The 15,925-nt window shown below is 39.0% G+C and overlaps 1 protein-coding gene across 5 annotated transcripts in view; it reads right to left on the reverse strand.

The window, feature by feature from the left end:
* HIPK3 (homeodomain interacting protein kinase 3) overlaps positions 1 to 15,925 on the reverse strand; it is a 100,454-nt gene that overhangs the window by 37,779 nt on the left and 46,750 nt on the right. The window contains exon 1 of one of the 5 annotated variants that reach the window (XM_070229196.1): positions 15,537 to 15,881. The exons of the other annotated variants lie outside the window; for them this stretch is intronic. Coding sequence (XP_070085297.1) covers positions 15,537 to 15,676 — 140 coding nt within the window. The 5' untranslated portion in view covers positions 15,677 to 15,881. Of the gene's footprint in view, positions 1 to 15,536; positions 15,882 to 15,925 lie in introns of those variants that run through there. 5 annotated transcript variants of the gene reach the window in all.

Consider the following 15,925-nt stretch of genomic DNA (forward strand, 5'->3'; position numbering starts at 1 on the left):
AACAATTTCTGATGTGGGAGTGCCCTGCCTCAGGAGGGAAGGAGTACTGAGGTGTCCCTTCAAGGCTCCATCACGGTGTGAGGGACATCAGGAGGAGACTCTTCCAGGCACATCAGGGGACTTCAAGAATCCTTCTAAGTTGTGATACAACTAAAATTTATGAAAGCATGGAAGAACATTTCTACAACTGGAACTTCAACAGAGGGATGACTGTTAAAAACATACTAGTGAGTTACTTACAGCTTAATAGCACGCTTTTCAATATTCTGCAGAATGGTGCTTTTTTTAAAACAACCAAGAAAACCTCAACACTCTAGAAAGGCAAATAGATTTCAAAAGAGACAACCAGGGGTTGGCCCCGTGGTCTAGTGGTTAAGTTTGGCACGTTCCACTTCAGCAGCCCAGGCTTGGTTCACAGGTGGAAACCTACACTACTTGTCAGCCATGCTGTGGCGGGGATCCACACACAAAGTAGAGGAAGATGGGCACAGATGAGAGCTCCACGACAATCTTCCTCAAGCCAAAAGAGGAAGACTGGCAACAGATCTTAACTCAATGCCAATCTTCCTCAGGAAAAAAAATGAGAGAGAGACAACCACTTCTGGAAATATTTTTAAGTTATGAATGTTTATATTTAATATGATAAGAAATGTGTTGCTATAGGCAATAAAATCATTACAGAATACTGGATATTCACACAGACTGGATACTCACAGTACATACAACTATTCAATAACATGCTGAAATGTAACCAAAGTACAGGCGCTCAGAAAAGACACTCGTGCAAATACAGCTTGAGTCGTAGGCTAAAAATATCTCAATTAAAAAAATCCCTATTGCAAGGCCACTTAATCTTTTAAGTATGCAGCACAATGATCCAGAGCAAAGCAGCAAGTACAAAGAACGGCAGTAATAATAAATATTTTCAAAACCTAGCGAATTCTAAACCTGAGAAGTGGGGGACAGGAGACAGCAAAGATCTATTAATATTCACTACCAATATGCCAAATGCATAGCTTAGCGCCCAATGGCCCAAAAATGGGTACACTGATAATTTACATATCTATGACTGATAAATAGCTAGTATTTCATAAAAACAGGAGTCAAATTTATTTCATTTATAGACAGCATGATGTAGTTCATGTTTTATCTATCAAGAACAGTTGCAAGAGCACTCAAAGTTCTCACGTCAGAAGAGGAAACTGCGAGAAAACTTATTGACATGCATCAAAAGAGAGCAGCTAAGGAGCTGAAGCGGCAGGGTAACAGGAAAAGGATCTGCAGAAAACAAACAAAAACCTGTCAGCAACTGAGGCTGAACGTGTCTGTTTCTTTATACATTGGTTTATGTACTACTGGATGTAGAAAGATCAACGTCTGATTATCACAGCCCACATACATGAACCATATTATTAATATCTTATATTTGTATTGCATTTGTATTTTACAACCCTTTCAAATATTTCATTCTATGAGGTAACAAGATAAATGTTGTTATCCCTATTAAACAGGTGATTGATTAGGAAGGAAGTGCAAAACAACCCAGGATTTCTTAAATTTATTTGACTATGACATATATCTAAATATAATGTATCATCAATAAATGCCAATAGAAGTCCATAATCTATTAAGGTGTGTTTAAACTAAGTCAGACAACAAAAAATATTCAATTGCAATAAATGATTCAATTTTGTAACTTTATAATTATTGAAATTAACAAAAAAAAGTCTATTGAGCTCTTGTTAAGAGTCAGACTCTGTGCTCCAGGCTTCATGTTCATTAGCTCACTAAACCCTAACAGGATCCTGAGGAGGTACTGTGTTAGCCCACTCGACAGGAGAAAACTGGAGCACAGGCCACTTCTCCGGGCCTCTCAGTGAGCCAGCGGCCGGGCTTATGAACAAACCAAGCTTCTCAACACCAGGCAGATAACTGTTTTCATTTTACGAACTATTGCAAATGCGTCATTTAATCAGAGCAGAAGACACCTATGAGATAACAAGCAGGTACAAGATGAGGCGTTGATTCAAGCGAGCTCTCACGTTACAGCCTGGTGGCACTGTGGAGCACACCATTTCTTAAAGGCAAATAATCGTTTAACAGCTAGGCAAATATATTACTATTTTTCTCATACTTTTTTTTTCCTTGTAACTTTTTATGTTGACCTACTTTCACACTTATAGATAAGTTGCAAAAACAGTACAAAGAATTCTTATATAATCTCAACCAGATTTCCCAAATACTAACATTTTACCACATTTGTATTATCCTCTCTTTTATATAGACAAATATAGTTTTCATCAATTGTTTGAGAGTTAAGTTGTAGACACTGTATCCCTTTACCCTTAAATACGTCATTCAGCATGTACTTTCTAAAAACAAGGAGAGATTTGTCAAAATCAGAAAATTAACATTAATGATACTATTATTCAGATTTGCTAATGTCTCAATTATGCCTTCCTTTATAAGAAACAAAATTTTTAAAAAATAAATAAATCCCAGACCCATGTCTCTTTAGTTTCCTTTATCTGGAATAGCTCCTCAGTACTTTTGTGGTTTTGATTTTTGAAGAATACGGATCAGTTATTTTGTAGAATTTCTCTCAATTTGTGTTTGTTTAATGTCTCCTGACAAGAAGGTTCGGATTCTCTCTTTCCAGCAGGAATGCCACAGGGGTGATGCTACCTTACACTTAATTCATAAAAGCATGTATCAGAAAACATATTACTACCATCAATTTTTTCAGGGAATATCTACTAATACTCCTCAGAATAGATTGCTATGTGCTGGTATACTCAATAACTACAGATTTGGAGTAACAGAGAAGCGAATTCAAACTCTAGCTCTGGCATACAAAGCTCTAGGTCCTAGGCATGTTATCGACACCACTGCCACGTCAGTTCATTCATTTGTAAACAAGGGATATGCTTGCCTTTCCAGATTATTGTGACAAAACCAGATAAAATACTTGGCACATAATTAATCTCCTTTTCCCCCAAAAAGCACCTGAAGTTGAGTGCTTGAGTGATTTCGCCAAGGTCACAGCATCAATAGATAGTGGTACCAAAACAAAAGCTTAGGTTTCACCTGTAAACCTTGTGAGAAATAAAATGTGCCCTCTACAAACAGTGCTGTTAATATTTACGCACATGTCTTATTTTCTCTCTTAAGACGAACGTAAGGTCCTTAAGATCAGGAGCAGCCTCCCACTTGGTTTTACACCGTACACAGCCCCTGGCAGAGTATTTACAAACTGAAGTCAATCCTTGAAGATGTATTCAATGAACACAAATATTCATTTGGACACAATGCTCCCCAAAATACATCCCATTTTAATAGTCATTCTAAATGAAACTCTCAGATATTTGATAACTTACAAAATAGCCAACTACATTAAGCAACTTCTGTACCTGTACTAACGGGCTGTAAGGGAATACGAAAGTATGAAACACCCACACATACATTTCCCCCCACATACCTGAGCGGGCATAATTTCCTACCAAAACCATTAATCCCAACAATTAACCATTCTAAAGAATTGCCAGGAATCACTGAGAAGCTTCTAAATGTACTGAATTATATTCTCCCCAATAAAAGAAAACGGAAGGGTACTTACTAGCTGGTATCAGACTAATATCCCCGGCGAGAAAATCTGTAAGAGTTGGATAAAACACACACACAAATACAGCTGTGTGTATCACCTCTGGGAGATAACATGTCAGTGTGGGTTCATCAACTGTGACAGACACGCCACTGTGGCATGGATGTCGGTGGTGGGGAGGTTGAGTGTGGGAGCAGGCGGCAGATGGGAACTCTGCACTTTCTGCTGAGTTTTGCTGTGAACCTACAACAGCTCTAAGAAATAAAGTCTACTAGAAACAAAAGCTGTGTAAAGTCATCAGAGAGCAGACAAGACAGCTAGGACTTGAGGGCACAAAATCCCAGAGCCAAGAGAAAACTTATCGTTCAAGTGAGCCTTCTTTTTTCGTGAGGCAGTCACCAGCTGACAGCGAGGCACAGAGGCTGAACAGAGAGCAGTGGCCTAGAGCCTGCAGCTGCGCCACCGGGGCTGGGAAAACAAAACCTGGAAGTCAGAACCTGCCAAAGAAGAGGGGCCTTGGCAGATCCTCCAGGCTTTTCAACTGAAACCACTAAAGGCTACATCACAGAACAGGGCAAACTGAGACCAGCCTCACTTGGAAGAACAGGCAGGTTCCAGAACACACAGGAACTCTCTCTGGAGGAAGGTATCCAGAGTTCCTAGCAGAGCAGTGTCCACAGAACATTCTGGAAGGCTGGAACTGTTCTCTATCTGTACGAGTCCACACACAGCTACTGAGCAGCTGAGGTGACGCTAAGGCAACTGAGGAAATGAATTTCATTTAAATGTGAAACCTAAATAGCCGGGAGTGATTAGGGCGACCATGACGAACAGCACAGCTCACGAAACGTTTCATACCCAAGATCCCAGGCCAAAGAAACAAACAAACAAAAAGTTGCCAGCCTAACAGGAAATACAAGCAAACGCAAAGAAACATGGAGGAAAACTCACCAAGAGCAGCCCCACGGCCATACAGCCATTCAAGGTACAACAGGGGCATCAAAACGACGACAGAAAACTCAAATCGACTTTTTAAAACAAAAAATTCTTGATTTCTAAATACCATTCCCCCACTAAAAGGAACTCAGGCTCCTTGGAGAAATGGCTGGTTCCAGGACGGAGGCAGGGAAAGTATAAGGTGGGCCTGAAATCTTCTTGTGCCAGAAAAATTACTCAGCAATAAGACGAAACAACCTACTGATGGAAGCAAAAATATCAAAATCATGAAATCATTATGCTGAGGGAACAACCCTTAGACAAGAGAGCAGCGCTGTGTCCCGGCACCCACAGGAGGTCTCGAACAGGAAACTGCAGTGTGGGGAAACTCCCATCGGGAGGTCCGGGCGGAAGGGGTGTGAGGGAACTCTCTGGGGTCATGGTCATGTTCTAGATCTTGATAGAGCTTGGGTTACACAGGTGTATGCATGTGTCAAAACTCACTGAATGGTATACCTAAGATCTGTGCATTTCACTATCCATAAGGGGCTGGCCCTGTGGCCGAGTGGTTAAGTTCACGCGCTCCGCTGCAGGCGGCCCGGTGTTTCGTTGGTTCGTATCCTGGGCGCGGACATGGCACTGCTCGTCAGACCACGCTGAGGCAGCGTCCCACATACCACAACTGGAAGAACCCACAACGAAGAATACACAACTATGTACCGGGGGGCTTTGGGGAGAAAAAGGAAAAAATAAAAAAATCTTTAAAAAAAAAAAAAAAAAATTTCACTTCCAAAAAAAGAACCATAAATAAATAATCAGCTATTTCATGATAGACGTGCTTAAGTGCTTAGTGGTATACTGCCCTGATGTCTGCAACCTACTGTGAATTACCTCATAAAGCAAAGATGGAATATAAACGGACAGAGGGCATCCACGATAAAGTCGATGCAGCAAAGTGCTAACTGCAGAACCCAGGTGGTGGCTATGTGCATGCTGACGTGCAATCCTTTCAAGTTATTTGCAAGTTTGAAAAATCTCACAGTAAAATATTGAGGGGGGGATTAAACACAGGACAGGCAGAATTACACACACACCCCCTTAGACACATCCGAGTCGAGCGCTTAAGCCAAACCCAAGGGAAAAACCCTAAATGCGGGAGGTGGGGGGAGGACACACCGTCACCAAAGGAGCCAATTTTCTATGCAAATCATGGAAGCCAGGATGAAAAGAATAACATCTTTAAAGTACTGAAAGAAAAGAACTCCCAAAGCATACCCAGGGGAAAATATACTTCAAACATGAACGTTTTTTTTTTGCAGAACTGACACATTCTAAAATTTATCTCGAAGTGCAAAGGACCAGAAACAGTCCTTTGAAGAACAAGCAGGAGGACTTATACTGACAACTATGATAATGACACTGTGATACTCGTGCAACAATAGACAAAATAATGAAAAGAACAAAATACAGAGTCCAAAAACGGACCCGCACATAAGGTCACTTGATTTTGACAAAGTTGTCAGTGTTGTGCTGTGGGTAATCAATGGTGCTCAGTAAGGCATATCCACGTGAGGAAAAATGTACCTTAATCTTTACCTCATACCACACACAAAAATCAACTGCAGATGGATGGCAGATGTAAATGTGAAAGGCAAAACATAAAGGTTTTAAAAGAAAACATAGGAAAATATCTTCATAACCTTAGAGTAGGTGAAGATTTCTTAAATAGGACACATATGGTGTTGATCATAAAGGAAAATTTTGAAAAATAAAAGTAGTACATTAAAACAAGACCATGTACTAATTAGCCCATGCATTCACCTAAATCAGCTTCAGGAGAATGAAAAAGCAAGCCACAGAATGGAAGAAGATATTTCTCCAAAAGGTTTCATTTTGAGAATATATGGTTTAAAAACCACGAATGAACAGAAAGGCAGGCAAATAGAAAACTAGGCAAAAGAAAATTCACAAAATAGAACATCCAAATAGTCAACAAACTTGACTTGGGTAGTGGTTATGTGGGTTAGTTCACATTGTAATTTACCAAGCTGTAAACTTAAAACGCGTGCCCGTTCTACTATCTTATTAATCATTAACACAAACTCAACTACTTTTTGTAAGCTTTCAAAAGTTCTGCTCTGAGGAGTAACAGCAGCACACGGACCCAGTGCAGGCCACCAGGAAACAACTATGGACACTCCCTATCATCTTGTCACCACTGTCTAATTTCCCTTTAAACCATGCCACTCTTTTTTCATAGCTTCTGCTTACAAGTGTATACAACGTTCCAAGACTGTATGAAGTGCTTGGCTGTGCTATGGAGCTGAACCTTCACGAGAACCTTTGAGGTGGCTATAACCATCATTATTGTGCAGATAAGTACACTAGGCTCAGAAAGCTTAAAGAGCTTGCTCAACGTGACACATAAGTGGCAGAACCAGAATTATGAATCTCTGAATAAATACAGTAATATAATTTGTTACTTGGCATTATTTAACACCAACATAGACAGAAGTATATTATTTCATTTGTTTTTGTTACTTAAAACTCTATCCTTCTTTGAAAATATTTCGTATTTAATGCCTCATATGAATCACTGGAAAGTACAAAGTTTTCTTACAAGCCCTAAAAAGGAATACTATCATATCCAAATACTAACATGTTTAGAATCTTGTTATTAACTCAGTGACACACTCTGAAGGAGTTATGTGTTAATGAAAAGCAACTTAAAGCAAACAAAATCTTTGAAAGATTCAACACGTACTTCTGTCGTTACATAGCTTTACCACCACATTATTGAAATATTAAATTCTCCCTATGAGTTTATTCCTTCTAAATGCTTCTAAAAGTATTTTGTTTGAAAATGATACCCTGTTTTCAGGTGACTTTTACAGTCATTGATCGCCAAGTTCTACGATTATGTTTTACCATTTACAAAGAAGCTATATCCTTAGCTTCAAAGATTAATTTTATTACTATTACTTTGTTATTACTCAAAATCAAATACACCCATATTACATACATGTAAAAATTAAGAGGTATTTATAAATGTTAATATGCTAATTCTCACTTAAGTATATTGGATTTCAGTTGCTTCTTCTATAAAGTAAGTTAGACTAAATGTCTGTGTAGATGTTTCCAGCTCTACAAGTACTTGATTCTACTTTACAACATCCTTAATACAAATGTTTTATCTTTACAAACTGTTGATGAGTAATTTGCTTTGAGGAAGGAAAAGAAACACCATCCTTGCAACGCCAGGGAGCACTCTGCCACAACAGGCAACAGCTCTACCACAGGGAAAGCGGGCACCGGAGGCTCCGGACTGAAGAACAGAGCCAGGGCTCCTGTTATCAGCGGGTGTATGTAAAACCTGCTCAAAGTTACCAAATGCTTCCTAAGCACAGCAACACTCTGCTCACACATTTTTAAACTCCTCTAATTCTTTTTTGATTACTGTGTGAGCTCTTTCCAATTGTTCAGAACTATTTCAAGGCCAAGGACATGCCAAAATCTTGATGTCTCTGCAATCAGGTTTCCAAAAGGTCACTGGTTTGTGACATTTCCTGATAAGTACATTCATATTAGGAACTGAAGGGGTAAGAAAGAGCAAAGGAGTAAAAAATCTTCTAGTATGTGTGTGCGGGCACATGTCTGTGATCTCTTAAACTGGTCCATGACGCGTCTCTAACAATGCAGGATAAACTGGAAGAGGCAGAGACTACAGGTTAAAAAATGAATTACTAATCTAAATCCAAACCAGAACAGGGCAGTGAGAAGAGGATGGCCAGATTTACACAGAAGAATATTTCCCAGGTGAAATCAGTAGGATCTGGTCACACAATGATTAGATATATAGAGGGAAACAGCCAGGCCAAAGAACTCAAACTTTCCAACACTAAGTAACCGGGAAACGGTTCCTTTACTAACTTTGAAATGTACCATGGGAGGATGAGAAGACTGGGAGAAAGATAAGCCATCTGAACATGAGTTAGCAACATCCAGAGACCACGCAGGGAGAGAGCTGGAAACAGAAATGAGGTGTTCAAAGGAGGTCCAGGCCACAGGATGGCATCTGAAAGTTCACCACATTAAACACACAAACATGCTGCAGTCATGCGACAGAAAGATCCCAGCCAGACAGCGGCAGTGAACGAGGATGTATTCATTGAAGAGGCAAGGAAAAGGACACGGACGTTCGTCTGAAGTGAGAGAAGAATCTTGAGGGTGCAGCGTTGAGGAAGCCAGCAGAGAAAGCTCCGATAAAACAAAGCACTAACAGCACTGAATGAGACAGGTTCACTCGGATGTGGGCTTAAGAAAAATCCATCAAATTTGGCAATTAATAAACAAGTCATCAGTACCCTTCAGGAGCAGAGGGACAACCCCTGGAAAAGGAGCACAGTAAAGCAGAGAAGCAGAACTGAGCTCAAAATGCAGCTCTGCGATTGATTAGCTGGGTGCCATTACGCCAGTTGTTTAACATATCTGAATCGCAAATTCCCCAGCTGTAAAACAAAGATACTATGTCTACCTAGCATGGTTGTTACAGGGTAAAGGGTAATTAAGAAAAGTTTCTAACACAGCAGCTGGTACTAAGCAGTCAATAAATGTTATTATTATATGAACTCTGTTTATACTCCCATTCCCTACATAAAGGAGTGTCTACCAGTAAACCATACAACAGAGACAGACAAAACTGTTTTTTAATGTAGTATAGAGTGATGAAAAATTAAAACTTGATTTTGTTTTTTTGCTTATTTAAAGCCAACAACTTGAAAGACTAAAAATATCCTTGTGATGAAAAGAATGTGAAGAAAGGGGCATTTTCACACACTATTGATGAGATTATAAATGGGAAAAATACATTTCTGGAAGGAAACCTGGCAGTGCCCATCAGCGAAGTGTACATATCCTTCGACCCAACAATTCTCCTTCTAGAATTGTTGTGAAAACGTATCTATCTGTGTCCAAAGACACACGAGAAGCTTCCCTGTGGCATTACCAGTGGCAGCAACCCACATATCAAAGTATAGGAAGACTGGCACAGATGTTAGCTCAGAGCTAATCCTCCTCAGCAAAAAAAAAAAAAAAAAAGTAGAAAACAAATGAAATATATATCAGAGGATTATTTAAATAAAGTACAAACTCTATTATAAATAATTATAAAACAGAGCCACAACATAAAGGGGGAAACTGTTTCTGTTTTACTTCATAGCTGTCTTTACTATTCAATTTTTTCTGACAGTGAGCATTCATTACTTTTATAATTTAAAAAACATTAAATCAAATGATTTTTAGTTTAGCACACTAGTTTTAGATAAATACATTGAAAAGTTTTTGTAGTTCAGTGTTTTCTCACAAAAGAAACATTTGTTCTTTTTAATGTCAACGTTTGGCACACGTTAGATTCTCTCTCTCAAGAAATACAATCTGGGGCTGGCCCCGTGGCCGAGTGGTTAAGTTTGCGCACTCCGCTGCAGGCGGCCAAGTGTTTCGTTGGTTCGAATCCTGGGCGCGGACATGGCACTGCTCATAAAAACTATGCTGAGGCAGCGTCCCACATGCCACAACTAGAAGGACCCACAACGAAGAATATACAACTATGTACCGGGGGGCTTTGGGGAGAAAAAGGAAAAAATAAAATAAAATAAAAAAACAAAGAAATACAATCTAGCCACACCCGATGATGCCTACGTTATTCCCGGGCCACTGTACTGGCTCTCCTCGCAGGAGCAGGCACCGGCTACCAGCACCCAGGGTGTGGGTTCCATTCACGAGAATGTGCTGAGCACTTAAACAGACAGGCTCGTGCATGCCCAAGTGTGTGAGGCCAGGCGGACATCTAGGCCGTGTCATCATTCACTCTATGAGAGCATGCTCAGTGGCCACCTGCACCTTCAAAACAATGCCACACGGCACAGGGAGACTAATAACCTTTGACACTACAAGCTTTTAACCAACATAATAAAAAACTCACAAAAGTCTTTTTAATCTATGAATAACTATTTAAGTTATAAGTAATTCTAGAATATAGTCATTCAAACCTGACATAAAATGAGAAATCAGCACAGTTTATATGGCATTACATTTATTACACATTTTACAGCTACAATCTACAGAATTAACTTAACAAACTCACTTTGTGACCAAGCTCTTACACATGTTTTTGCCCTATGTCTGACTGATACTATTTGGCAATTATATATTATCTTATAACCTAATATCGTACCTATAAGGGAAGAGGATCATAGTAACACGGACCTTAACCTATTAATGTGCAAACATACAAAGTTAAGCAGACTCCTCACAAGTCACATATACTAATTAGTATCACATATAATCGATTGGTAACAGAATCAGGATTAAAATTCAGAGCTCCTCGTCTGCTGGTTCTACCTAAATTCTATCACATCATTCATGGTGCTGCTTCTTCATATTACTGAAATCACGTACTGAATCATAAGCACTCATTTTTCATTATAAAAAGAAATAAGGAATGAGAGGAGTTAATTTGGGAGAATGAAGTCTGGACTCCTTAAAATGCGGGCAATGATTATATGGGAAACGCCATGTTATTTTTCAATTCATCTCAGGAAGGAGGGAGGGAGGGAAATCAGAAGTTACTAGTGCCTAGGCCTGGAGGAATCACCCAACTTTGGGACTGAAAGAGGCCTCAGATGGCCTTTAGAAGGTCTAACACTTAGACCATGCAGATTGATTCCAAAGCCATTTCCAAATGAACAGAATTTACTACACGGCAAAGCAGTCCTATTTTCTCTCCTCTCTCTCCTTCTGAGGAGTTTGGTTCCTTAGGGACCTAAGAGACTTTGTCTAACATCTAGCCCGAGGCACAGAGCCCACGGACAAGCCCACGGCTCTAACCAAGATACTGACACGCTTGGCTTTAATACTGTAGGGTTTTAAATTGAGAGAGATTTATGTTTCTCACATAAGACAAAATACACGGACCTAATCCACATGCCAACCAACTTCTTATGGTTAGTCGAATCACTTATTTTATGTGAATCTGGGTGAGCGTATGTTAGATTTCTGGTTACCAAAGGGGAAATCTTTTAACAATGAAAGATGCCCGAAAACAAAATGGGTTACTTTACGTAATTCTCAATATTTTCGCACCAATATAGACTTAAAGAAAAAACTGAATGGAGAAGAGTAAACTCATGGACCTAGAAAAGTGCCTGATTCTATTTTATGCCTCTATTTTAAAAAAAAAGTGTTTATTTCTTTAAGTTTAAGATCACTAAAAAAGTGACATCACACAAAGATCTACTCTACTTATCCCATTATATCAAATATCTCCCCACCGTAAGTAACCACGGGTATAAGCAGGACCTAGTTTTAGAAGGAAGTTCCCTGTGCTTACTGAAAAGAATTCAGGGTGAGGCAGGACAAATAAAACGGTTAACACTACTAAATATAATGCATGCACAGGTAGAGTTACATCAGAAAACATCAAAAGTCTGTTCCAAAAACATTAAGCTTATGGACACAGAGATGGATTGGTGGCTGCCAGGGGACAAGGGGTGGGCGAAATGGGAGAAGGGGGTCAAAAGGCGCATGCTTCCACAGTTATAAAGTGAGTTCAGTCATGGAGATGTGATGTGCAGCGTGGTGACTAAAGTTACTAACACTGTATTGCATATTTGAAAGTTGCTAAGCGAGTAGATCTTAAAAGTTCTCATCACAAGAAAAAAAATCCTGTAACTATGTGTGGTGATGGATGTTAAAGAGACCCACTGCGATCATTTCTCAATATACACAAACATCAAATCATTATGTTATACACCTGAAACTAAAATCACTAAAACTAAAAAAAACTAAGACCACTCAATGGGGAAAGGACAGTCTCTGCAACAAATGGTGTTGAAAAAAACAGATATCCACAAGCAAAAAAGAATGAAGCTGGATCCATATATTAACAACATATACCAAAATTAACTCAAAATGGATTAAGCAGCTAATGTTAAGATCTAAAACTACAAAGCTCTTAGGAAAAAACAGGGGAAAAGCTTTAGAACATTGGATTTGGCAATGATATTTTTGGTATGACACGAAAAGCACAGGCAACAAAAGCAAAAAAAGACAAATGGGACTACGTCAAACTCTACAAGTTTTGTGCATCAAAGGACATAATCAACAGAGTGAAAAGGCAACCTACAGAATGGGAGAAAATACCTGCAAGTCATATAACTGATAAGGGGTTAATATCCAGACTATATAAAGAACTGCTACAACTCAACAACAAAAAAATCAAATAACCTGATTTAAAAATGGGCTAGGGGCTGGCCCCGTGGCCGAGTGGTTAAGTTCGCGCGCTCTGCTGCAGGCGGTCCAGTGTTGCATTGGTTCAAATCCTGGGCGCGGACATGGCACTGCTCATCAAGCCATGCTGAGGCAGCGTCCCACATGCCACAACTAGAAGGACCCACAACGAAGAATATACAACTATGTACTGGGGGGCTTTGAGGAGAAAAAGGAAATAAATAAAATCTTTAAAAATGGGCTAAACACTTGAATAGACATTTCTCTAAAGATGATATCAAATGGCCAACAAGCACATGAGAAGATGTTCAACATGATTAATTAGAGAAATGTAAATCAAAACCAAAATGAGATATCGCTTCACACCCATTAGGATGGAGACTATAAAAATAAACAGAAAAAAACAAGTGCTGAAGAGGATGTGGAAAAACTGAAATCCTGCTGGGACTGTGCAATCGTCAACAGCTATGGAAAGGAGGACAAAGGCTCTTTCAGAAATAGAAGGACCACGGGACTCAGCAATCCCACACCTGGGTACCTATCCCAAAGACCTGAAAAGAGGGTCTTGAAGAGATATTTGTACACTGTATAGACAGCAGCACTATTCACAGTAGCCAAGAGGTGGGAGCAACCCAAACGTCCACCGACGGAAGAACGGAAACACAAAATGTGGTCTATACACACACATTAAAAAGGAAGGAGCAGTCTGACACAGGCTACAACACGGATGAACCTTGAGGACATTAAGCTAAGTGAAATACGCCAGTCACAAAAAGACAAGCACGGTATAATTCTACTTATATGAGGTATTTAAAGCAGTTAAATTCATAGAAACAGAAAGTGGAATGGTGGTTACCAGGGGCTGGGGAGAGGAAGAAAAAGAAAGTTGTTGTTTAATGGGTGTAGAGTTTCAGATTTGTTCTGGAGGTCCGTTTCATAACAACGTGAACATACTTAACACTGCTGAACGGCACACTTAGCAGTTAAGACGGTAAATATTACATTATGTGTTTTTCACAACGAAAAAATTCCCTATTAAAAATAATCTTGGCTACCAAATTGTTAGCTCAAGATTATAATACAGTTTACGAATTAGTCCTATTTGTTTTTCCAACATATAGAGAGCATTAAGGACAAAATGTTTCCAGAGGGAAATACATAAAGAAAAGGGTTAGCTGAGTATAAAAATGCTCTAATATTATGTAGCAATATTTAGAAAGATAATTAATATTCCTTTCTAAATATTAACAAAACAATATCCAAAACTATAATTCAATGAAATAATTTGAAATCAAAATCTAAAAGGTTATTTTAAAAATTCCCATCAATATTGAAGGTTACCATTTTTCACCTATTGAAAATAAAAGATTGTCTAAAACTAAGTAAAAAGTAAAGAAGGAAAGAGGAGTTAATTAAAATTTGGAAAGCATTTTAGCCAGTCCCCTTGATGTGAAAGTATCTGAATGAAACTAAAGGAAGTTAGTCACAGTTGCAACTAAATAAATTAATACCAAAAGGCGTCATGAAAGCTTAGTACACTAAAGACATAAGAGATCAAATTTCAATTCCACTTAACCAAACAAACATTCTGAATCTTACAGTTTGAAGTTTACATCCACCTAAAACCCTGCTTTTGACAAAAGCATGCCCTAGGAAACTACCAGAATCCCATGGATTCAGATTCCTGAACACTCAGACCTATGGGAACTGTTGCTAGCATTTAGTTTTAAAGTATTTAAGACCTGATGATATTTATTTACTTTATTACAGAAAACTTCAAAGACACACAGTAGAACCACCATCTGCCAATCACCCAGCTTCAAAAATTACAAATAAATCCACAAAAAGTCTGTCTAAAATTATCACAATGGCTCCCCATTAGGTGGTAGCAAGACAATCTCAGACATATACTTTCATTTATAAATACTTCAACATATAACTCTAAGAAATACTTTTAAAAAATAACCACAATGCCATTATCACACATAAAAAAATCAATAATTCCCTAAATATCAACTGACATCTAAATTTTCTTTATTTCCTTATAAATGTCTCTTTACAGTTATCTGTTCAATTAGTATCTAAACAGAATTCACACATGAAATTTCTATTTAGTTTCACAGAATAAGACTGATCTACAGAAACTTACACTGAAAAAAATGTCCACAGATACAGTTAATCAAAAGCAAATTGGAACACAGAATGTATTCTCTGATCCTATTTCTATTTAAATATTCCTCCTAATACACGATAAGAAAAAGTGGTCATTTCTAGAGGATAAACTCTACCCACTAACTTGGGGGGGTTATAAAACAAATCAGCCTAAAATTATTTAACTTAAAAAAAAAATGTGATTTCACTTTAAAAAATTTTAAAGGCTGTATTTCACTTCCTCTGATTCAGGCAGTCATGTCTAAAGTACAGCTAGTAGAGGGTTTTCTAGGTTCCTCCATTTCCCTTGTTAGTTTTTTAATGCAGAACTTTCACATGTGTCAAATATACATTTAAGAGTATAGTACAGGTAGACTCCAAATCATCATATTTCCATCTGACAAATGAGAAAACCAAGGCCATGGAAGTCAGGTGTTTGTCTAAATTCACACACAATTTAACAACAAATATCATCAACCATAACAAAGCATCTATCCCCTCAGAAACAAAGAAAAAAAATCTTAGTGAAAAGCAAAATAACCATATTCATACCAAAATGTACCTCAAATCCAGCCGTTTCTTTCTACTGCCACTGCCTCTTCTCTGTGGATTACTTAACGCCTCTGTCCTCATGGCCTTCCTCCTCCTTTCATTCTTGTCCCCTCCTCCAAACAGCAGCCAGAGTGATAAAACACACACCATGTTGAGGCCACCCTCAACCTCACGTCACACTGCGCTCCCCCTCTCCCCGGGCCTGCGTCTCACTTGGCAGGCTTTCAGGGTCTTCACCTCACCAAGCTCACTCCAACCAGAGCCTTCATACATGCTCTTTCCTCTGCCCGGGGCTCTCATCCCACCCACGCTGGATGGCAGGCGCCCTCAGGTCTGAGTGCAATACATCACGTCCTCAGAGCTTTTCCCACACCCGCCCAATCTAAAGCAGGTCCCTCT

The sequence above is a fragment of the Equus caballus genome, chromosome 12, assembly GCF_041296265.1.
Source record: "Equus caballus isolate H_3958 breed thoroughbred chromosome 12, TB-T2T, whole genome shotgun sequence".
NCBI classification, from domain to species: domain Eukaryota; kingdom Metazoa; phylum Chordata; class Mammalia; order Perissodactyla; family Equidae; genus Equus; species Equus caballus.